General features: G+C 46.0%; 2 protein-coding genes across 6 annotated transcripts in view; both read right to left on the bottom strand.

The window, feature by feature from the left end:
- The window catches only part of PPIL6 (peptidylprolyl isomerase like 6), a 252837-nt gene that overhangs the window by 127745 nt on the left and 99883 nt on the right, over positions 1-25209 (bottom strand). The window lies entirely within an intron of this gene.
- Positions 22583-25209, bottom strand: part of ZBTB24 (zinc finger and BTB domain containing 24) — a 43755-nt gene continuing 41128 nt past the window's right edge. For all 5 annotated transcript variants that reach the window (XM_073576022.1, XM_073576024.1, XM_073576026.1 and 2 more), the window contains one exon: positions 22583-24755. In XM_073576022.1, coding sequence (XP_073432123.1) covers positions 23951-24755 — 805 coding nt within the window. In that variant the 3' untranslated portion in view covers positions 22583-23950. The remainder of the gene's footprint in view (positions 24756-25209) is intronic.

The raw sequence follows: 25209 nt of genomic DNA, 5'->3' as shown, positions 1-25209 counted from the left end.
ACGACTAACGGGGGTCCCGCTGCCACCAAAACGCGACGGACAGCGGACCCTGTGTCACCACTATGTCACGATCCCACCACTGACACCGGTGTATCAGCGGACAGAGGGACGTGACACAATGCCGGCACACGGCTATCACAGGCGCAGTGGGGCTTATCTTAGTTATCCCACCACTGGCACCATGTGACAAAAATATCCAGCAAGCTAATCTCGCTCTACAATTTGCCGCAGGGGGAGTTCAATGTGACTATGTTTACACCACTGACCTCCGTGTAACAAAATGGCAGCCTACGCTGCTTTCATTTGTCTTCTAGATCAGACTCATTCTTTCAATCGTGTGCATCAAACCGATCACATACCAGTGATGTCCGTAATGTCCGGAGTCTCGCATGGATCCATTGCAATTATAGGAAAAAGTATTCCACCGTTATTATTTAGTCAATTGTTCATGTAAAAACCGTCTACACGGGTTACATACACATGACAAACGCATACAGTCAGCACACGGACATCCCGTATACTCGTCTGAATGAACTCTAATATTGGTGCTGGAAAAGGGAAAAGCCTTTAAGTCAGAGTAAGGCCTCATTCAGATATCTGTGTTGCTTCCGTGTTTTTTTTTTCACTGATACAGCACGTACCACTATAATCAATGGAGCTATTCACATGTCCGTGTCTTATCATGGACTCATGCAGCTATGTCCCTTTTTCCCAGTATCAAGAAAGAAGGCTGCCATTACAAGTCTATGGGACGATGCTGAAGTTGGTTTCTTAATCGGCAATTTTTTCATTTCTGTTTTTTATAGGTTTAACAACAAAAAATAAGCATCACAATAATAACATACAATGCAGCAAGGTGCCCTGAATACACTTAAAAACAGCTACAAAAACTATAAAACTGGCACCAAAATGGGCATCAAAGTGGGCACCGAAGGGCGTTAATGGAAGGATTAAATGACTTCAGGCCACTGATGTCACACTGCAAACATATAGAACAGGGAGCCACGCATCAACACCAGGTCTCTCCAGCCTGGCCCAAATGGGTTCTGGGCATGAGAACTGGCATCAAAGTGGGCAGACAGCCAATTTTCACAGATCTGAATAAGTAACTGATGTTTTTACGGGGTTAAATGACTTTGGGCCACTGATTTCACACTACCACTACATACATAGTGATGCCCTGCATCAAACCCATGTCCCTCTAGCCTGGTCCAAATGGGTTCTGGTCATCAGAATTGGCATCAAAATGGGCAAACAGCCAATTTTCACATATTTGAATAAGTACCGTATATACTCGAGTATAAGCCAACCCAAGTAGAAGCCGAGGCACCTAATTTTGCCACGGAAAACTGGGTAAGCTTATTGACTCGACTATAAGCCAGGTATGCATTGTCCCCTCATCCCTGTCCTGGTATGTGTAGATCTCCTGGAATGTGTGCGCCCCCCCCCCCCCCCCCGTCGCTGTCTCCTGGTATGCGTGGCTCCCCCCCGTAACTGTCCTGGGTAACTGTCCTGGTATGCGTGGCTCCCCCCGTAACTGTCCTGGTATGCGTGGCTCCCCCCATAACTGTCCTGGTATGCATGTCTCCCCCCTTCCTGTCCTGGTATGCGTGGCTCCCCTCGTCGCTGTCCTGGTATGTGTGGGATCCCCCCCTCCCGTTCTTGTATGCATGCTTCCTATTACAAAAAAAAAAAACCCACTCACCCTTCTCCAGCATGCCCTCGCAGCATCTCGTTGATGCCGGCTTCCAGCAGCATGCATATTCATTACCTTAATGAGCGGGGCCACGTGATCGCTTAGCACAGGAAGAGTTGCTGAAAGCCAGCACCAACGAGGGCTCGGAACCAACGAGATGCAGGGCACGCTGCAGCGGTCACTGTGCACGTTAAAATTGTCTGTTTGCCCACCTTGATGCCAATTCTGATGCCCAGAACTCATTTGGGCCAGGCTGGAGGGTCCTGTTTCATGCAGGGCATCACTATCTGTGTATTCTTTGTGTGTGATCAGTGGCCCAAAGTCATTTAACCCCTTAAAACATCACTTATTCAAATCTGTGAAAATTGGCTGTTTGCCCACTTTGATTCCAATTCTGATGCCCAGAACTAATTTTGGCCAGGCTGTAATGATCTGGGTTTGATGTTAGGCATCACAATCTTTGTATTTTTAGAGTGAGATCACTGGCCCAATGTCATTTAACCCCTTAAAAACATTAGTTACTTATTCAAATCTGTGAAAATTGGCTGTTTGCCCACTTTGATGCCAATTCTGATACCCAGAACCCATTTCGGCCAGGCTGGAGAGATCTGGTTTTGAGGTGGGGCTCCCTGATCTATATGTCTGCAGTGTGATATCAGTGACTCAAAGTCATTTAACCCTTTTGTGACGGATCGCACAGGTGAAGGGGTGTGTCGACTTCATTAACCTCTGGGGAGGGGAGAGAAGGACCCAGCAGGGATCGGCTCTCTGGCACCACCACTTGCCCCAGGTCTGTCAGGGCAAATAGTGGCGGGAAAGGCTTCCCTTATAGGTACGAGTTATTGAGGCGCTCCCAATGAGGGGGGATATACATCATCAGGCTGGGGATATAGAGCTCTGGCAAAAATTAAGACACCACTGCAAAATTTTCAGTTTGTCTGATTTTTCTCTTTATAGGTATATTTTTGAGTAAAATGTAAATTGCTCTTTTATTCTATAAACTACTGACAACATGTCTTCGAATTTCCAAACACTAAATTTTGTATTTATTTTCAGAAAATGAGAAATGGTCAAAATAACAAAAAAATGCAGTGCTTGCAGACCTCAAATAATGCAAAGAAAACAAGTTCATAATCATTTAGAAACAACAATACTAATGTTTTACCCCAGGAAGAGTTCAGAAATCAATATTTTGTGAAATAACCATGATTTTTAATCACATCTTTCATGCTTCTTGGCATGCTTTCCACCAGTCTTTCACACTGCTTTTGGGTGACTTTATGCCATTCCTGGTACAAAAATTTAAGCAGTTCTTCTTTGTTTGATGGCTTGTGACTATTGATCTTCCTCTTGATTACATTCCAGAGTTTTTCAATGGGGTTCAGATCTGGAGATTGGGCTGTCCATGACAGGGATCTGATGTGGTGGTCCTTCATCCACATATTGACCTAGATGTGTAGCATGGCGCTTTGTCCTGCTGGAAAAAAAACAGTCCTCAGAGTTGCGGAACATTGCCTGAGCAGAAGGAATCAACTGTTTTTCCAGGATAACCTTGTATGCGGCTTGATTCATATGTCCTTCGCAAAGATTAACCTGCCCAACTTTAGCCTTGCTGAAGCATCCCCAGGTCATCACCGATCCTCCACCAAAATTCACAGTGGGTGCAAGACACTGTGCCTTGTACGCCTCTCCACGTCTCCGTCTAACCATTAGACGACCAGGTGTTGGGCAAAGCTGAAAATTAGACTCATCAGAGATTACCTTATTCCAGTCCTCTATGGTCCAATCCTTATGGTCTTTGGCAAACTTCAGCCTGGCTCTCCTTTGCTTCTCATTGATGAAAGGCTTTTTTCTAGCTTTATATGATTTGAGCCCTGCCTCTAGGAGCCTGTTCTTGCCGTGCACTTCACCCCAGCTGCCATTTGCCATTCCTTTTGTAGGTCACTTGATGTCATCCTGCGGTTGCTGAGTGACATTTGAATAAGATGGCGTTTATCCCGGTCAGTGGAGAGTCGTTTTTGCCCTCTCCCGGTCTGTAGCTTTGATGTCCCCAATGTCTGCTGCTTGACCTCATTGTAATGGACTGTCATCTTAGAAGTGTTAATGATGGAGGCAACATGATGCTCTCTGTATCCCTCTGCTAGTTAAGCCAGAATTGAGTCCTTCTTTTTCTCACTCAATATTTTTCTTTTCAACTCCTTTGGCATAGTTAAAAGTTATTTTATCATTCCTATTACTTTTTTACTTTTGGGATATTACTAGCACTTGTTTTGCCATCCAGCTTGTCCTATTGCAAGAGGATTGTGAACACCACAGCAGGTTTTTTTTTTTTTTTTTTTTATACTTTGCTTCGTTAAATACGATTTGGTTCAGGTGATCACCTAATCAGATGCACATTAAGTAGAATTAGGTGTATTCTGGTTGGAATTCAACTGACACTAGAATGGAATGGCTGTCAGACATGTAGAGAAGCTGATTTTTAGAAAGCTGTGCAGTGGTCTCAATTTTTGCCAGAACTGTATATATAAACCTCCCGGCTGACACTGTCAGGGCTCCTCACTAATGGAGTACGGTATGCTGCCACCAGTTTTTCAATCAAAATAAGCCCTGTCCGACAGCAGGCTTATATCAGGTCAGGAACCCAGCCCGGGGTAGCGTATAATATAACCAACCGAGCGTGGGGATTCGTGAATCGAGATAAAAGAGCAGCCCAAGATTAATTTTATATTTAATCGCTGAAAGGCACACTAGAAAGATACAGGCATATATATACAAAAGTAAATATACAAGTATACAGTCAGGAGTGTAGTACAAGGGACGGATATAGATAAATTGCAATTACTGTTTTATGTAGCATGTGACCACAGGGAGGCGCTGATGGATCACAGGTGTAAATCTTTGCTACGTGATTCAAAGCTAACGGGCCTTGTGCCGGTAGAAAGACTGAGTCCAAAATGAGGAGCTGCTTATTATCCCCTAGGCTGCTCCCTCCCACATGCTGTGCCAGCCCCTGGGCTGGGCAGCCTCGCTCCTCCCATATCTGATAGTATGGTTTTCCAGGCAGAACCGTGGATGCCGTATCTTTCCGCCCCAGGGTCTAACTAAGATAGCGGTGCCACTGGGTTCTGTTGGATTTTATCTGTGCAGGGAGACCAAATATGCCTACTGTATGTAATTCCTGGTAGCTATGCTTTATAACTCAATAATGCAGAGTTCTCCAGGGGACTGAAGGGTAGCGAAGGGTGAGGGAAGGAATGCCGATTCTAATTATGTGCTGAGATATTGCATTGTGTTATTATATGTCATCTGTGGTGCCACGATGTCTGCATGTGGCTTGAGTCAAACAAAAGACTCAAGTTGGCTGGTCCAGCAAAGAATTCACACCCCTGTGATAATTGCAGAACTTGGTGCTGGGAGACACAGAGTCCCTACCTTTCGCTCCCCCGGAGTGAGCTTCAAAGGCCTATTTGCTTGGGCTAATTAAAGAAAAACATTGGTTTGTTCTGTCCAAGGAAGTGCCTTCACTGGATAATGAGGTTCCATTGATTGAGGTGTATTTGACTTCCCTTATTGCCTGGTGGAATGCCAAGGGTGGAGGCTGAGTTTGGAGCAAGTATTTTTGGGCCAAACGGTATCTGACACGGAATTCCATCAGATATTAAAATAATATCAATTAGATATAATTTTCCCATATCTCACACCTCCCCTTTAGAGGGCGCTAGGGGGCATCACATTCCTTTGTTCCCCCGAGCCCAGTCCCACAATCTCTCCTTTTGTGGCGAATGGAGAAGTGGTATTGCTGGAGTGCCAGTCTCCAATGCAGCAACCTCCCCCATTCATCCCGGAGACCGTGTGTAACCAGCTGAGGGGGGTTGTGGTCCATCTCCACGATGAAGGGATGCCCGGATAAGTATGGCTGCAGACGCTGTAGGGTCCACACGATTGTCAGGCACTCCTTTTTCATTGTGGAGTAGGTCACCTCTCTTGGCAATAGCTTCCTGCTCAGGTACAGGATGGGATGCTCCTGGCTCACTGCGTTGATCTGGCTGAGCATGGTACCAAGGTCAAAGTCACTGGCGTCGGTCTGTACTACGAACGGCTACGCAAAGTCAGCAGCTTGTAGTACTGGGGAGCTGGAGAGAGCGGTCTTGAGCGCATGAAAAGCGGTCTCGCAGGCGACTGACCAGTCTATCGTGAGAGGTAGCTTTTTCTTGCTGAGGACTTGTCAGAAGCTTAGCCAGGGTACTATAGTGTGGAACAAATCTCCTGTAGTACCTAGCGGTCCCCAGGAAGGACATCACCTGTTTCTTGGTCCTAGGGGTGGGCCAGGATGCGAAGGCATCCATTTTCCCGTGTTCTGACTCCAGGACTTCCCACCTACCAGGTGATCCTGGTGTTGAGGACCTCGCTCATGCCCAGCTGGCACTTCTCCGGCTTATTGGTCAAACCTGCCTGGTGGATCCGCCTAACCACCTATGCCAGATGCTTTAGGTGATCCTCCCATGTGAAACTGAAGATGGCAATATCATCCAGGTACGCATCCGCGTCCCGTTCAAGTCCCTGGAGCATCGTGTTGACCATCCACTGAAATGTGGCAGGGGCATTTTTCATGCAGAACGGCATCACAGTGGACTCGTACAGTCCAAACGGGGTGATGAAGGCAGAGCGCTCCAGAGCCTTGTGGGTCAGGGGGATCTGCAATATGCTCGGCTCAGATTCATGATGGTCAGGTACTTGGCTCCGGCCAACTGATCAAGCAGGTCATCGATGCGTGACATAGCGACCGTGACAGCGTTGAGCCCCTGGTGTGTCCACGCAAAACCAGGTTGTTTGGTCCATTTTGGGGCAAGGACTACGGGAGATGCCTATGCGCTGTTGGGTGCCTGGATCACTCCCAGCTTCATCATCTTGTCAATCTCCTGGCGCATCTGCTGCTGCACCTCGAGAGAGACCCGATATGCTGACTGCCATATCGGGGGGTGATCCCCAGTGTCCACGTGATGGACAGCCAACTCGATCCTTCCGGGAAGGCTGCTGAACAGCTCCCGGAAGGGGCTTATAGTATCCATCAGCTGGAACCGTTGGTCCTCCGAGAGCTGGTGGCCAACCTCTACGTCCTCAATGGATCCGCCTGCCTTGGCCTGGGTGAGCAGATCCAGGAGGATTTCCGCCTCCCCCTGTGGAAGGCTGCACACGGGATGGACACAGGACTCCTGCTCATGATGCACCTTCATCATGTTCACGTGAAAAGCCTTCTTCCTTTCACGGGTGTGGTCTATGGTGACCAGGCACGTGACATCATTGAGCCACTGGTACACGAGGTATGGGCGCTCACAGGCTGCCTGAAGCTTGTCCTGTGGTACGGGGACCAGTATCCACATTTTCTGACCCACCTGGTAGGTCTTTTCACAAACACTCTGGTCAGCCTGGGTTTGGGCCATAGTGCCCTGCACCAGCCACGACAAGGCCATCATTTAGTCCCAGAAGCACACGATGTACTCAACGACCAACAATCCAGGGGTGGCCAAGTCTCCTTCCCATGCCTCTTTCACCAGAGCAAGGGGCCCTCTTACACGCCGCCCATACAGGAGCTTGAAAGGGCGAACCCCATTGAGGCCTGTGGAGCCTCCCGGTAGGCAAATAGTAGGTGTGGGAGGTACCGCTCCCAGTCGCTCCCGTGGTAGTCAACCAACATCTTAAGCATCTGCTTGACGGTGCCACTGAACCGCTCACACAGACCATTAGTCTGCGGATGGTACGGGCTGGCCACCAGATGTTGTACTTGTATTTGCTTACAAAGGGACTCCATCAGCTGCGACAAGAACTGGGTCCCTCTGTTGGTGAGCATTTCCTGAGGAAATCCCACTCAGGAGAAAGTCTCCAGCAAAGCGGTGGCCACCTTGTCGGCCTGAATGGACAACAAGGCTACCGCTTCCGGGTACCGGATGGCATAATTCACTACCATTAGTATGAAGCGTTTCCCGGAGCAGCTGGGGATGGACAGTGGTCCGATGAGATCCACAAAAAAAGGCTCTTCAATGGAAAGGATCTTCAATGTTGGGCAACGGCACCAGTGGTGTTTGGGATGCCGCCCCACCTTCCCCACTCTCTGACAGTTGTCACACGAACGGCAGTAGGCAGCCACATCTGTCCCCATTTTAGGCCCGTAGAAATGCTGGGCTATCCTGGCCTTGGTCTTAGCGATCCCTGTGTCCTCTGGTGACTCTGGCTGAACCGACACCCGGTACAGCCGTCCCTAGTCCCAGACCACCCGCTCGAGGTCTGAGTTCGTGAAAGGCTGTGCCGCCTGCTCCTTAAGGGCGTTCAGGCTGTCGTCGGCTTCCAGTGCCGCCTGAAACCCCTGACTAGACGTGGCCAGGATAGACAAAACAGTCACGTCATCTGTCAGTTCCCCAAACCAAGAAGTGATAATGAAAATAACTTGGCACTCAACTTCTAGTATTCATGAGATTGGAGAAGAATTTTATTTAGGCAGTCTGCAAAAACGTTTCGGCCAACAACCTGGCCTTCGTCAGTCCGACTGCTTAAGATAATTAGGTAAGGCGGTAGTGTAGTAAAGAATGTGTCAATTCCTTTTGTGAGGACTGTGATGGTGAGCCATCCAGCTCACATTAAACCTACTTGTGCACCCTGCAGCAGTGCCACGCTATACTTCACATCTGTCAGTTCCCCGGTACCCGTCTCCAGGTCTCCCTCTGGCTCAGCCACCACTTGGTCGGAAAGGGGAAGGCCGTTGGACCTACATGAGGCTTCTTGGGCTCCAGCACTCCCACTTCTGGTGACAGCGGCCACAACCGCTGTAACCCTGGGTAGTGCCTGCCTCTCCTAGGCTTCCACACAAGTCGCCAAGTCAGGTGTACCAACCTGGTCTCCTGGCATCCTGGGTATGGGAACCACCCTGCCCTGGGGCCTTACCTGGAAGCTCCATCTCTCCTGTGACAGTCCTTACCCCATTGGCACGTTCCGCTTCCTGCAGCTGTGCAGAACCCAGCAGTCTGGACTCATCTAGGGGCCGTACAATCCCTGCGGCAGTCCCTCCCACCAACTCTGAATCTGGCCTTGCAGCCACCTGCCCCATACCTCTCCTTCCAGAGAACACTGTCTCATCACACCTGGGGGCATTCTCACACCTTCCTGTCTTCTGGCTTTGACTCATCTGTGCATGCTGCAAGTGTCCTATCAGCACAGGAGTGACCCTCAGATCCCAACTCCCCCTTAACACAGGAGGCACAGGCAACACATATACAACAATACTCACCATAGACAAATCAAGACAGTGGGGACCAGAACTTGGGGTCTCAGTTGCCACATACTATGACACTAGCCGCCCCAAATCTATCCCAAGTAAAACATTTGCGGGAATATTCACTGACACTCCCACCTCCCTCATTCCCCTCCCGGCACCCCAGTCCAAATGGACCCTGGCGAGGGACAGCACTAATTCGACGCCTCGAATCCCAGAGACGATGAGGGGTTTTCCGGGTATCAAGTCCTGAGGGACACATCTCAGGCCGCACAAGGGTCATCTCGGTGCCGGTGTCCCGCAGTCCCATAGCAGTGGCGTGATTTACGGTGATGGGTTGGAAATTGTCATGGGACCTCCCACCACCCCCACCCACACAAATGACAGGGGACGGTTTTGGGGTTGAGGACGGGGCCTTGTGGCGCTGGGGACACATGGCCCTGAAGTGTCCGCTGCAGAGGTGACACCTCCTGGGTTCTACCCCTGGCCTGGAGAGGGTAGCACAGGGAGGCACCCCTTGTATTCTAAGGGCTGGGGAAACAGGAGCAGGATGTGTCTTACCCCCTCTCCAGGAGCTGTGCGCAGCACGCTTGGCTTTAGGGGTCCGGTTATTGGCATAGTCATCTGCCAGGGCGGCTGTAGCAGCGGACCCCTTTGGCTTCCGGTCACAGAGGTACTGCTGGTGGTCCTCTGGACAGTTCCACAAGAATTGCTCTGTGACAAATGCCTCCTGGATCTCCTGGCCGGTGTTGAGCTCCAGCCCGTTGGTCTAGTGTTCTGCAGCTCACAGGAGGGCCTGCATGTAGTCGGCCCAGGTGTCCTTGGGGCCTTTTTGCAGGATCCGGAACTTCTTGCTGTAAGACTCTGGAGTGAAGTTGAACTGCTGGCTCAGGGCCTGTTTGATGCTCTCATGGCCATGCTCCTCCCCAGCAGGTAAGTCCCCCCAAATTTCCAGGAACTTACCCCTCAAATGGGGGGGTCAGGTACATGGCTCACTGATCCAGGGCCAGATGGTGTTGGTGGCAGGTCGACAGAAAGGAGTCCAGGTCTCTGTCCTTCTCCAGCAAGGGGAAGTCCCCGGTTCAGACCTTGGCTGTCTTGGGCGCTGGAGGTGCTGTGGTGGATGATAGGAGACCCTGCCGATCCAACTCCAGCTGATGTTGTCAATCTGCAACTTCAGTGTTCCACCACCTCACGCTCTGCCGCTTTCAGGAGGGCTGCGGAGGCTTCCTCGAGATTGGCCAGGGCAGCTTGAAAGAGGGCCTCCGAGCTGAGCTGTCCAGGGAGAAGGGCAGTAGGGGGACATTCTCCTGCGGCAGGGTAGGGCACTGGCGGTGGGTCGCTTGGAAAGCCCAGGCGGGACCCCCCCTGGTTCCCCACTTTGTCGGAAACAGTACAGTCATTCACATTATGGGATAGCTCCCCGGCCATCATTCTTGTCTGGCTTAAAGTGCTTGCAGCCAGTCTTTTCAGCCCTCGGTCACAGACACAGTGGCAACTTGAGGACCCACACACCTACAGTACTTGCAATCGGACTGTCTACTGCTGAGCTGATCTTAGGACCCCAGCAGCAAAAGTTACTGCTGTTAGTCCTTAAGTGTCTGGGAGTAGGGATCCCACGCACATTATTATCTCGATCCCACCGTTCTGCCACCAATCTGTGACGGAACGCACAGGGGAAGTGGTGTGTCAACTTCACTGACCTCTGGGGAGGGGAGAGAAGGACCCAGCAGGGATAGTCTCTCTGGCAACACTCCTTGCCCCAGGTCAGTCAGGAAACTGCACCGAGGGCAAATAACCGCCGGAAAGGCTTCCCTTATAGGTAGGAGTTATTGAGGCACTCTCAGTGAGAAGGGATATACATCAGTCTAAGCTGGGGATATACTGTATATATAAACCTCCCGGCTGACACTGTCAGGACTCCTCATTAACACATTACGGTATGCTGCCACCAGTTCCTCGTGCATTAGAAGCACCATCCGACAGCAGGCTTATATCAGGTCAGGAACCAACCCCGGGTAGCGTATAATATAACCAACTTTGCGTCCGGACGTGGGGATTATGGAATCGAGATAAAACAGCAGCCCAAGATTAATTTTAGATTTAATCGCCGAAAGGCGCACTAGAAAGATACAGGTATACAGTATATATATATATATATATATATACACTCACTGGCCACTTTATTAGGTACACCTGTCCAACTGTGTGTTAAGACTTAATTTCTAATCAGCCAATCACATGGCGGCAACTCAGTGCATTTAGGCATGTAGACATGGTCAAGACAATCTCCTGCAGTTCAAACCGAGCATCAGTATGGGGAAGAAAGGTGATTTGAGTGCCTTTGAACGTGGCATGATTGTTGGTGCCAGAAGGGCTGGTCTGAGAATTTCAGAAACTGCTGATCTACTGGGATTTTCACGCACAACCATCTCTAGGGTTTACAGAGAATGGTCCGAAAAAGAAAAAAAATCCAGGGAGCGGCAGTTCTGTGGCCGGAAATGCCATGTTGATGCCAGAGGTCAGAGGAGAATGGGCAGACTGGTTCGAGCTGATAGAAAGGCAACAGTGACTCAAATTGCCACCCGTTACAACCAAGGTGGCCAGAAGAGCATCTCTGAACGCACAGTGCGTCGAACTTTGAGGCAGATGGGCTACAGCAGCAGAAAACCACACTGGGTACCACTCCTCTCAGCTAAGAACAGGAAACTGAGGCTACAATTTGCACAAGCTCATCGAAATTGGACAGTAGAAGATTGGAAAAACGTTGCCTGGTCTGATGAGTCTCGATTTCTGCTGCGACATTCAGATGGTAGGGTCAGAATTTGGCGTAAACAACATGAAAGCATGGATCCATCCTGCCTTGTATCAACGGTTCAGGCTGGTGGTGGTGGTGTCATGGTGTGGGGAATTTTTTCTGGGCACTCTTTGGGCCCCTTGGTACCAATTGAGCATCGTTGCAACGCCACAGCCTACCTGAGTATTGTTGCTGACCATGTCCATCCCTTTATGACCACAATGTACCCAACATCTGATGGCTACTTTCAGCAGGATAATGCGCCATGTCATAAAGCTCGAATCATCTCAGATTGGTTTCTTGAACATGACAATGAGTTTACTGTACTCAAATGGCCTCCTCAGTCACCAGATCTCAATCCAATAGAGCATCTTTGGGATGTGGTGGAACGGGAGATTCGCATCAGGGATGTGCAGCTGACAAATCTGCGCCAACTGTGTGATGCCATCATGTCAATATGGTCCAAAATCTCTGAGGAATGCTTCCAGCACCTTGTTGAATCTCTGCCACGAAGAATTGAGGCAGTTCTGAAGGCAAAAGGGGGTCCAACCCCTTACTAGCATGGTGTACCTAATAAAGTGGCCAGTGAGTGTATATATATATATATATACAAAAGCAAATATACAAGTATACAGTCAGGAGTGTATTACAGGGGTAGGGTACAGTTAGATTGCAATTACTGTGATATGTAGCGTTTGACCACAGGGAGACGCTGATGGACCACAGGTCCAAATCTTTGTTACGTAATTCTCTGGCTGCGTCAGCTAACAGGCCTCCTGTCAGTAGAAAGACTAAGTCCAAAATGAGGAGCTGCCTATTATCCCCTAGGCTGCTCCCTCCCACACGTTTCGCCAGCCCCTGGGCTGGGCAGCCTCCCTCCTCCCATATCTGAGAGTATGGTTTTAAAGGCAGAACCGTGGATGCCCATAACTTTCCGCCCGAGGGTTGAACTAAGACGGCGGCGGCGCCACGATCTGTGCAGGGAGACCAAACATGCCTACCATATGTAATTCCTGGTAGCTATGCTTTATAACTCAATAACGCAGAGTTCTCCAGGTGGCTGCAAGGTACGAGCATGTGGGGGAAGGAATGCCGATTCCGATTATGTGCTCGGCTAGGCTCAGAGATTTTACATTCTGTTATTTTAGGTCATTTTCCAGATTCAATATCTCAGAGCCTTGTGCTGGGATCTGTGGTTCCATGATGTCTGCCTGTAGCTAGAGTCATACAAGGGTGGGGGCTGAGTTTGGAGAAAGTATTTTTGGGTGAAACTGTATCTGACAGTGAATTCCATCAGCTTTCATTAACGCCCTTTGGTGCCAGGGCACCTTGCTGCATTGTATGTTATAATTATGATGCTTATTTTTTGTTGTTAGACCTATAAAAAGCAGAAAAAGAAAAATTGCAGAAGAAACCAATTTCTGCTCCAAATAAGAAATTGGACGAATAAGAAATCAACTTCAGCATCGTCCCATAGACTTGTAATGGCAGCCTTCTTTCTTGATACTGGGAAAAAGGGACATAGCTGCATGAGTCCATGAAAAAACACGGACATGTGAATAGCTCCATTGATTATAGTGGTACGTGCTGTATCAGTGAAAAAAAAAAACACGGAAGCAACACAGATATCTGAATGAGGCCTTACTCTGACTTAAAGGCTTTTCCCTTTTCCAGCACCAATATTAGAGTTCATTCAGACGAGTATACAGGATGTCCGTGTGCTGACTGTATGCGTTTGTCATGTGTATGTAACCCGTGTAGACAGTTTTTACATGAACAATTGACTAAATAATAACGGTGGAATACTTTTTCCTATAATTGCAATGGATCCATGCGAGACTCCGGACATTACGGACATCACTGGTATGTGATCGGTTTGATGCACACGATTGAAAGAATGAGTCTGATCTAGAAGACAAATGAAAGCAGCGTAGGCTGCCATTTTGTTACACGGAGGTCAGTGGTGTAAACATAGTCACATGAACCAACACATTGACTTCCATTGTTCAGTGTGCTGCCCATATGAACATCTGACAGAGCCCCCAAAATGGAGTAGGCGGTAACAGGGGCCAATATGTTTTCATTACCAACTGAACCTCTTCATTGCTGAACGTAAGTCTGTGTTCACTCGCTGCAGTCATTTCCCACAGCTCACAAAATTGGGGTCACGTGATTTGCAACTCCACTGAAAAATAAAGTTATCTGCAAAGTGTGAACATAGAAATCGAGCTTCGGTCTGTCCCGAGGGGAAATACACGAGGGGCTCTACCGCATAACAACCAGTCAGATCAATGCTGTCATTTTCCAATCTCCCTTACCCAAATGAAAGGTGTAACCTGATTGGTAACTGCTGCTGTAGCACCATTTGTGTGTGATCAGTGACCCAGTCATTTAACTCCTTAACCCCTTCACTACCAAGGGTGGTTTGCACGTTAACTCCCAGGCCAATTTTTACAATTCTGACCACTGTCCCTTTATGAGGTCATAACTCTGGAACGCTTCCATGGATCCCGGTGATTCTGACATTGTTTTCTCGTGACATATTGTACTTCATGTTAGTGGTAAAATTTCATTCAAATAACTTGTGTTTATTTGTGAAAAAAAACAGAAATTTGGCGAAAATTTTGAAAATTTCGCAATTTTCCAACTTTGAATTTTTATGCTCTTAAATCACAGAAATATGGCACACAAAAAACTTAATAAGTAACATTTCCCACATGTTTACTTTACATCAGCACAATTTTGGAACCAAAATGTTTTTTTGTTAGGAAGTTATAAGGGTTAAAAGTTGACCAGCGATTTCTCAATTTTGCAACACCATTTTATTTTTACGGCCCACATCATATTTGAAGCCACTTTGAGGGGTCTATATGCTAGAACATACCCAAAGTGACACCATTCTAAAAACTGCACCACTTAAGGTGCTCAAAACCACATTCAAGAAGTTTATTAACCCTTTAGGTGCGTCACAGGAATTTTTTGAATATTTAAAAAAAAAAAATGAACATTTAACTTTTTTTCACAAAAAAAATACTTCAGGTTCAATTTTTTTATTTTATGAAAACCTCAAAAAGAGGAAAAAAAATCCTCCAAAAAATTCAGTTACAAATGCAACTGCACTAATCGAGGGTGCAGCGGACCCAAGTAAAAGTGCACAAAAAACATAGCAATATATGTAAGGTATTGGTTGATATTAAGGCCTTAATACGGAAGCTGACAAACTAAGAGGTTGTGAGCCAGAAGCCCTGCATTCCCTGTGTGAACACTGCCACATGCGGATTATTTCTTCTGCACTGGTGTACCACACGGCCAATCCCTGATTGTAGGCTGGCTGTTTCATTTGGTATTTATGCACCTGTGCTGCTGCCATTTTACTTGGGTCCGCTGCACCCTGGATTAGTGCGGATGCATTTGGGCCTGTCTGGTTTGTAACTGAATTTTTGGGAGGATTTTTTTTCCTCTTTTTGAGGTTTTCATGTTAGAGTAGGGACTGACAAGTGTAAGGAACTTTGACGCAGTTTGTCAGATTCCCTATTAAGGCCTTAATATCAACCAATACCTTACATATATTGCTATGTTTTTTGTGCACTTTTTATATTTCTTTCAGGGTGCAGTTGGGCCCAAATGGTTCTGCAAACTTGTGGCCTCTGTTCACACGGGATGCATTCTAGTTGGCACTGGGCAGCCCCCCTAGATGGTGTTACTAAGAGGTTGTGAGCCAGAAGCCCTGCATTCCCTGTGTTAAAATAGCCACATGCGGATTATTTTTTCTGCACTGGTGTACCACACGGCCAATCCCTGATTGTAGGCCGGCTGTTTCATTTGGTATTTATGCACCTGTGCAGCTGCCATTTTACTTGGGTCCGCTGCACCCTGGATTAGTGCAGATGCATTTGGGCCTGTCAATTTTTTTTATTTTACCAAGGGTAACAGGAGAAATTGGACTGCAAAAGTTATTGTGCAATATGTCCTGAGTACGCTGATACCTGATATGTGGGGGGGAACCACTGTTTGGGCACATGGTAGAGCTCAGAAGGGAAGGAGCGCCGTTTGACTTTTTCAATGCAAAATTGGCTGGCATTCAGATCGGACGCCATGTCACGTTTGGAGAGCCCCTGATGTGCCTAAACAGTGGAAACCCCCCACAAGTGACCCCATTTTGGAAACTAGACCCACCCAAGGAACTTATCTAGATGTGTCGTGAGAACTTTGAACCCCCAAGGGCTTCACAGAAGTTTATAACGTACAGCCGTACAATTAAAAAATGATATTTTTTCCACAAAAATGATCTTTTCACCCTCAATTCTTATTTTTCCAAGGGTAACAGGACCCAAAAAGTTATTGTGCAATTTGTCCTGAGTACGCTGATACCCCATACGTAGGTGTAAATGACTATTTGGGCGCATGGCAGAGCTCGGAAGGGAAGCAGCGCCATTTGACGTTTTTGGTTTCGGACACCATGTCGCGTTTGGAAAGCCCCTGATGTACCAAAACAGTGGAAACCCCCCACAAATGACACCATTTTGGAAACTAGACCCCCCCAAGGAACTTATCTAGATGTGTGGTGAGCACTTTGAACCCCCCAGTGCGTCACAGAAATTTATAATGCCCGGGCGTGAAAATAAAAAAATCGTATTTTTTCCACAAACATGATCATTTAGTCCCCAATTTTTTTTATTTCCCAAGGGTACCAGGAGAAATTGGACCCCAAAAGTTGTTGTCCAATTTGTCCTGAGTACGCTGACACTCCATATGTGGGAGAAAACTACTGTATGGACACACGTCGGAGCTCGGAAGGGAGGGAGTGACGTTTTGGAATGCAGACTTTGATGGAATGGTCTGCGGGTGTCATGTGCGTTTGGAGAGCCTCTGATGTACCTAAACTATTGAAACTCCGCACAAGTGACCCCATTTTGGAAACTAGACCCCTCAAGGAACTTATCTAGATGTGTGGTGAGCACTTTGAACCCCCCACCCCCGTGCTGCACTGAAGTTTATAACGCCTGGGCGTGAAAATAAAGAAATATTATTTTCCACAAAAATGATATTTTTGCCCCCAATTAGCTGACACCCGGCCGCGATCAGTGGCGCTCACCACGTGGGCGCCGCTGATCGCTATGACGTAATATTCCGTCCATGGGACTTAGGGCCCAGATCACATGGACGGAATATTACGTCCAATGTAGGAAAGGGGTTAAAAACATCAGTTACTTATTCAAATCTGTGAAAATTGGCTGTTTTCCCACTTTGATGCCAGTTCTGATGCCCAGAACCCATTTGGGCCAGGCTAGAGGGACCTGGGTTTGAGACACAGATTAGATATTAGAAAAAACTTTTTGACAGTTAGAGTGATCAATGAGTGGAACAAGCTGCCACGAGAAGTGGTGAGTTCTCCTTCAATGGAAGTCTTCAAACAGAGGCTGGACAGACATCTGACTGGGATGATTTAGCGAATCCTGCTTTGAGCAGGGGGTTGGACCAGATGGCCCAGGAGGTCCCTTCCAACTCTACGATTCTATGAGGTCTGCAGTGTGATATCAGGGGCCAAAGTCATTTAACCCTTTCATTAACGCCCTTCGGTGCCCATTTTTGTACCAGTTTTATAATTTTTGTAGCTGCTTAAGTGTATTCACATTATGGCACCTCACTGCATTGTATATTATTATTGTGATGCTTATGTTTTGTTGTTAAAACTATAAAAAACAAAAGAAAAAATTGCAGAATAAGAAACCAACTTCAGCTCCGAATAAGAAACTGGTCAAATAAGAAACCAACTTCAGCATCGTGTCTATGGGTGCATGATAGACACGTACAGCACAAAAAATCAGAATTAAAAACTTGGCAACATTGTTATTTATATAGAAAAAAAGTCTACAATTGCTGAAGTTTTTCCTTATTAAATATAATGAAGCTTTTTATATGGAAACAGAAGGACTACCCACGAACAAAGTACATATTAATAGATCTTAACATATATTATTCCAATATTTTATTGTATGTAAGAACAGTACAAAGCATATGGTCCAATGGCATTTTTTAAATATGTAATAAAGGATAAAAAAAACTTGAATTAATAAATACAGATAACACAGTATGATGCGAACAAAAGTGCCCCGCCAAATACAGTAAGATACCCCCTCAGTGAATTCCTCAACATGCACGGTCTGATGACCCTACTGTACCCCCTCAGCAAAGTATGGTGACCTCACAGTATGATGCCCCAACTGTGATCCCCACACAATATAATAGGCTCCAGTCCTATATACAGTATAATGGGTCCACATAGTCCTCCATACAGTATAATGGCCCCACATAGTCCTCCATACAGAATAATGGCCCCCACATTGTCAGTCTTCCATACAGTTTAATGGCCCCACATAGTCCTACATACAGTATAATTGCTGCACATAGTCCACCATACAGAACAATGGCCACCACATAGTCCTCCATAAAGCATAGTGGGCCCTCAAAGTCCTACATACAATATAATGGATCTCACATAAAAAAAATAAATAAATACACTCCTCCCCTTGATCCCACGCTGCTCTGGTCTCTGAAAAGAGTGCTCTGCAGCTTTTCACTGCTTGCCATAGTGGGTGCAAAATAGTGACGTCATTGCCCCCGTTGTGCCAAGATTCAGATGGAGAATGATGGTGAAGGGACTATCAGCAGACAGCTGCCTCCTCTATCATTGCTTTCAACTGTACCGGCTTCCATAATACTGATACAGTTGAAAGTGCAATGCCAGGCCGGGGAGTGGTGCCGTCGTTGCGGGCCAAATATAATCACCTTATAGGCCATTAGTTTGACATGTAAGGTGTGGACTAACATTACACCGTCTAAGGGCTCGTGCACACGACTGTATATTTGGTCTGACTGCTATCCCTTAAGGTTTGCACGCGGATCAGTTTTTCATTGGGTCAGTGCAGATGAAGTTTTTTTCACTGAATGAATTTGCATATGAAAAAAATTGCAGCATGCTCGATTTTCCTTTGACAGATGAGACCCCCCCCCCCCCAATTAAATTCTGAGAGTGAGAAAAAAAAAATCAATGCATGCGAAGCTAAAGTAAGCATCCAATTTTTACAGATACATTGTAATTATAAGTTTGTAAAAGAAGGAAAAAGATGCGGCACTCACCCAGATTTGCAGTGCAGTGTTTCTTTATTCAACCATTAAAGGTCACACAATAAAGGACGGGCAGATAACATGAGGCATGCGGGGAAAAAAGACGGACGACAGCCGTTTCGCGTACACAGACGCTTCAACAGGTCCTGGACCTGTTGAAGCGTCTGTGTACACGAAACGGCTGTCGTCCGTCTTTTTCCCCTCATGCCTCTTGTTATCTGCCCGTCCTTTATTGTGTGACCTTTAATGGTTGAAGAAACACTGCACTGCAAATATGGGTGAGTGCCGCATCTTTTTCCTGCTTTTACAAGTTTAGCAGGTTTTTTCTGATGCGGAGCACTGTTATTCCCAGCAGTGTTTTACACACTGTGTGCCTGTGTGATTGATCCTCGACTTGTTGCTGGTGGATTAGAGCCTTGGTGCCGTTCATCTGGGCTTTCTTTGAATTGAATTGTAATTATAAGTATTTATTATTATTAGCGCCATTTATTCCATGGGACTTTACATGTGAAAAGAGTATATATCATAAAAATCAAGTACAATAATCTTGAACAATTCAAGCCACTGACTGGTACAGGAAGAGAGAGGCACCTGCCCTTGAGAACTCACAGTCTACAAGGGATGGGTGAGGATACAGTAACTGAGGGTAGAGGTGGTCGAGCAACAGTACAGTAGAATAAAGGTTATTGCAGGTTGTAAGCTTGAAGGAAGATGTAGGTCTTCAGGTTCCTTTTGAGGTTTTCCATGATCGGTGAAAGTCCGATATGTTAGGGTTGAGAGCTACAGAGTAGGGGGGAAGCGTAGGAGAAATCTTGTATGAGATTGTGGGAAGGGGAGTGTAGAGAAGGAGATCATGTGAATATCCGAAGGTGTGTGCAGGTAGTACAGGGAGACCAAGTCACAGATATAGGAGGAGACAGGATGGCTTTGTATACCATGGTTAGGGTTTTAAAGTGGAGTCTCTGGGCAATGGGAAGCCAGTGAAGGGATTGACACAGAGGAGAGGCTGGGGAATAACCTGGGAGAGGTGGTTTAGTAGGGCACCAGCGTTTAGGATAGATGAGGAGAGGTGCGAGAATGTTAGAAGGGAGGCCACAGAGCAGGAAGTTGCAGTAGTTGAGGTGGGAGATTATGAAGGCATGCACTAGTGTTTTTACAGATTCCGGGAAATATTTTTGAATTTGAGTTGGTAGGAAGTAGAAAGGTCTTGGATATGTGGTTTGAAGGAAAGATCATAGTCACGGGTTACCCCCAAGCAGCAAGCTTGCAGCACTGGGGAGAGTTAGCAGCTATTAACTTTAATGGATAGGTCAGTTGGGGGGTTGAGTAAGATGGGAGAAAGATGATAATCTGTTTTGTACATGTTAAGTTTTAGGAATCGAGCAGAGAAGAAGGATAAAATAGCAGACAGACACTGTGGGATTCTGGTTGGTGATGACATGATATCGGTCCAGAGTGGTAGATTTGTGTGTCATCAGCATAGAGAGGATACTGAAAGCCATGGACTGTACCAGGCCGAAGGTGTACAAGATGGAGAAGAGCAGAGGTCCTAGAACTGAATCTTGGGGGATACTGATGGGACGAGATGAAGAAGTGGTATGTGAGCGTGAGCTTGGCCAAATGCGCTCTCTCTCCTTGCCCCCTGAGGAAGGAGAGCTTGGCGCTCCAAAACGAGCGTCAGGGTGGGCTGATGGTCCTCCACTTGTGCATCTATCAGGTCTTTTACCTTGACTACTTACTCATCGCTGTTCTTTCATGGTGTTAACCATATATTTTTGCGAGCACTAGCTTTGTTATGTCTGCAGTCTATGTGATATCTATCACACCAGTTATGCTGATACAGGGGTGGTTGGTCCTGTAAGCCCCTTTTTCATGTGTGGCCATTGAATGTGCACATTGTTCACCTCCTTCACCATGTACCTATCAGTCCTACTATTATATATTTTGTATCTAATAAAGTTTATATTTTGTATGGGACCTTATGACTACTTGTTTGTTGTGTGGTATGCTTAGTTGCAGTTGGCCCTGACATGGTCCTATATATGCATGTATATGAGTGATATGTGACATTTGTCTATTGATAACTCTAGTTTTCGCCCTCTTACATGAAATATGCTTGTTACATTCGTGCTATCCTAGCCTAAAAGGTAGACTGCTTTAGGCCTCATTTAGACGTCAGATTTCCATCAATTGCTGGATCAGATGTTCATCAGAAAAATAAAAAATAAAAAGAACAATCTCATCATAGGTGTAGGTGATGTTCTTGTAAATAGTCTTCCAGGTTACCGATCTTCCATAAAGGAAAGAAGGGGGGGCATAAATTCATTCAGCCACATATTACCCCAGGAGGATCCAACAGGTATCAGTAGATGATGAATACTCCCAAGACACTCCAGTCACATTTCATTATATGAATCATCAGGGGAGAGAGCAGTAAGGAGAACCAGACTGTGTGGCTGGGTATGTATAATATTACATCAGCAGTTAAAAGTATTACCTGATGCCGTGTTGCTAAAGTCTCAGAGGAGTAAACAGAGGGGTCACAGACAAGTAAGAGGTAGACCTAGCGATAAATCCTCAGGAGTATGTTTCTTTAGACCAGACATATTTCCTCAGGAATCTGTCAAAGACCAACATGTACAACCGCACCCAGGCCATTAACCTCTCCTCTAGAAGAAACCTTAGTGAATTAGAGATGTGGGTCTTCAAAAAGGGTCTGCTTTTATCCCCATATATGACTTCAAGGTTTTTGAGAGTGTCATAGATCTCCATCTCTTTGGCAGGAAGTTAAAATGGCACAAATATTGCAAACGAGAGGATAAAAGCCTCTCTCAAGATATGGGGGGTCCCTGATTCGGCCTGTCTGTGAAAATCAATCCGCATTCGGATGTCATCCAAGTGCGGTTCAATGTTTTCCACTGACCCACAGACATGAATGGGTTAGTGCTATCTGATTATCAGTGGCAAATTGTACATGATGCAATTTTTTTCCCTCAGACAATTCAGGGTCGGGGGAAAAAAATAAGAAAATCGGACATGCGCATTGCCACATTTTGTCCGAGTGCGATCCAATGATTTGACGGATGGTTCTCAGACCGAAACTACAGTTGCCTGCGCAAGCCCTATAACAGACACAATGGCCAAACACAGGTTTGTATCATGTAATCGGAGTTCAGCAAGGTGTAGGGGCAGGGACATAGATTCCCAGGATGTATTACTTATTAGGATGTATGTTGTAGTTTCAATACAATCAGTGCTTTATCAGCAGCACATTATCACTAGATGACTAGGTTTTGTGCAGGCTAATCCAGCTAATCTGTGTAACCCCGTCCTCACCACTAATTGACAGCTGCCAAACAGTAGTGGGGGCCTGGGGGCAGGGTTACACAGCTCTGACCACTGCTACATCTACAGCATATTCAATCCAAACGATACCAAGCAGACCAGCAAGTTATACATCATTCGATTTTGGCGTTATTTTGCAAAAACCTACTGCAAGATTCCCTTTAATAAATCAACCCAGTGTTCCTGAGCATGTAACGTTCAGAGATTGATGTTGGGGTAAACATTTTGAGCAGAGGACTAGGAAAGTGTATAAAATATGATGACATGAACGACAGCAATTATGATTAAATAAAAACAATAAATCTAGACATGATTGAGGATATAAAAAAGTACTTCTCTTGAGATAACGGAGTTATGAGACCAGAAAGATTTATTTAAATGCTCAAAGGCAATGTATTTGCTCATAAAAGAACTGTACAAACTGCTGCAATGTGGCATGTTTGGCTTCTTGCTCTGTAAGATGCCCTCCTGGTCAGGGCTTTTAATTTGCTTATTAAACATTTCATTGATTTTGTGGGGAGATAGTTATTATTTCACAAAAAAACGTAACTCTTTATTGAGCAATTTGAAACCAGCAGAGGCTCCGGGCCCTGGAATGGATGCACAATGGATGGGACTTAACTACCCCATCTGGCCGTTCCCTACTGGTATTTAAAGAATTCCTTTCAGAAAAAAAACATATAAATGGCACTTTGGTGTATTACAACTATGCAAAATACATTTTTTCATACTTAATAACAGCTTGGATTTACAAGTCTAAAAGCTTAAAAGCGTATTTCCATTGCTAAGATTCTATCCCAATATAGAGAAGATGTAATAATATTAGCAAATACCTCCAACTGGAAATATAGTATAGATTTTGTGATTCTCTATGTCTCTTTCCTCATGTGCAGGCGTTTCAGGACCTTAGGTATCCATGGTTACGACCACTGATATAGTGACAGTAGTTGTAACCATGGATACCTAAGGTCCTGAAACGCCTGCACATGAGGAAAGAGACAGAGCAACATGTCCATTCCGTTTCAGCAGCGTTTGCACTCATGTTCCCGGGGCTGTGATTCGGTGTTGTGACACGTGATGCCTGGCACCCAATCAGCGCTGGTGTCACGGTCCTCGCCTTTTAGACAACCTGACATGAAGAGGAAGTCTGGGCTGCAGATGATCCCTGGCTTCTTCTTCATGTTCAGTTTGTCCAAAGGTGAAAACAGGGTTGCCGTATCACAGCCCCGGGGAGAGCAAGTGCTGCGGGAACGGCACCAGCACGGGAGGCGAGTATAGACTTTATTACTTTACCCAAGATGAGTTTAAAAAAAGAATTCACATTTCTGTGTACACCAAGCACATTTTATATCCTTCCTCTGCTAAGGTTTCTACTTTTTAAACTACACAATACTCTGAAGCTCATTTCCATTTATACTAATTGTTAAAAGTAATTTACCTTCAGTACATGTCTGCATACAGTATATTCCTGTGAATGCCTCCTACACAACAAAAGAACTAAATGAGAAAATATACTTTCAATGAAAGGCACATAAAAATGTAACGTTAGATGAAGCGAACGTACGTCTAAGCTATGGAACAAATTCTGCAGGATCAACAAAGTAACAAACTGAGATATAAACACAAAGCTGTGGATCACAACTTGCTGGGTCCCAAAAAAAAAGACGTTTTTCAAACATAATATTAAAAAAATTTATACAAGTTTTTTTTCTAAAAATAATTATACTGAGGTTGAATTTGGCGTGCCCACTGTTGTATGGGTTAACAAAACGGCTCCGGATTGTAGCTGGACTGACTGAGCTGGCATTGGGTTACTGGGCACAGGCTGCGTTACAGCGGCTACAGCTACAGTTTGCGGAGCAGGCTGAGGGACCTGGACACTCTGGTTCGGGACATTAGGGACTGGGCGAGATATCACCTGAGTTACTGGCTGATTTTTTTGTGCCAAGTGAATTTCATGGGTCCGTCCCTGAAGCTGCTCAAACACTTCTTTTGGCAGAGTCACAATTTGCAATTGCTCTGGCAGCCTCGTATGTATCCTGTTCTCCACCAATTTAATATTGTCACTGGGTTGCACGTGTTGCTGGTTGGGTGCCACTTGTAAGCCATGCAAGACAGGAGGTTGATGCGTTATCACTGCCAGATTTGCAGCTTGAGCCACTTTGGCTGGAGAGGCTTCAGCAGTGACAATACCCTGACTTGACACGAAGTTTACGTTATCTACACGGTCTGCGATTAGATACTGTATCTCTTGTCCATTCCGTGTTGCAAACTGGTACTGCGGCACCTGGACTACGCTTTTTCCTTCCATATTAAGGCTGGTACTAGTAGTTGTTGTTCTGGGTTTTCTTTCTCTGTTGTGGGATTTTATATGTGCCTTCAGGTTGTCCAGTCGAGTAAATTGCACATTGCAGTCTTCGCAGGAGTATGGCTTCTCTCCAGTATGCAACAGCATGTGTCTCCTCTTTGCACTGGAATCTGAAAAGGCTTTCTCACAAACGCTGCAAGTATACGGCTTTTCACCCCTGAGAGAAAAAAAGAATGTAAGATACTACCAAATTTAATGAACTTGCTCAAAGAAACTTTTCATAAATTCTTCTCTCTCTAACAGGAGATAGTTTGGTTCAAATCACCTAACATGTGCACCAATACCAATGGCATGTCCAAAAATCTCTTTATTGTGTCGTCAGAGCATATTAACCATAGCCAGATAACTAGGTTCCTTACTGCCCACTTCAAAGAGGCCTACATCCAATACTCAATCCTCTGGCTGTCACACCTATGAGTTTCTCCTTTCTGCTCTATATCCATAAATAGGGTGACAAATGAGTACAGGAGAATCTCTCGGAATGCTCAATATTGAATAATACACGTTTTCCTACATGTTATGAACGGTGTACAGCACCAACAAAGTATTTCCAAACTAATCCAGGAATGAACAAATAAAATAAACATGAAATAAAGACTGACACCTCTTCT

Source organism: Dendrobates tinctorius, unplaced genomic scaffold (assembly GCF_039654945.1).
Source record: "Dendrobates tinctorius isolate UK_male_01 unplaced genomic scaffold, ASM3965494v1 ptg000046l, whole genome shotgun sequence".
Taxonomy (NCBI): Eukaryota; Metazoa; Chordata; class Amphibia; order Anura; family Dendrobatidae; genus Dendrobates; species Dendrobates tinctorius.
This window is presented reverse-complemented; position numbering and strand designations above follow the sequence as displayed.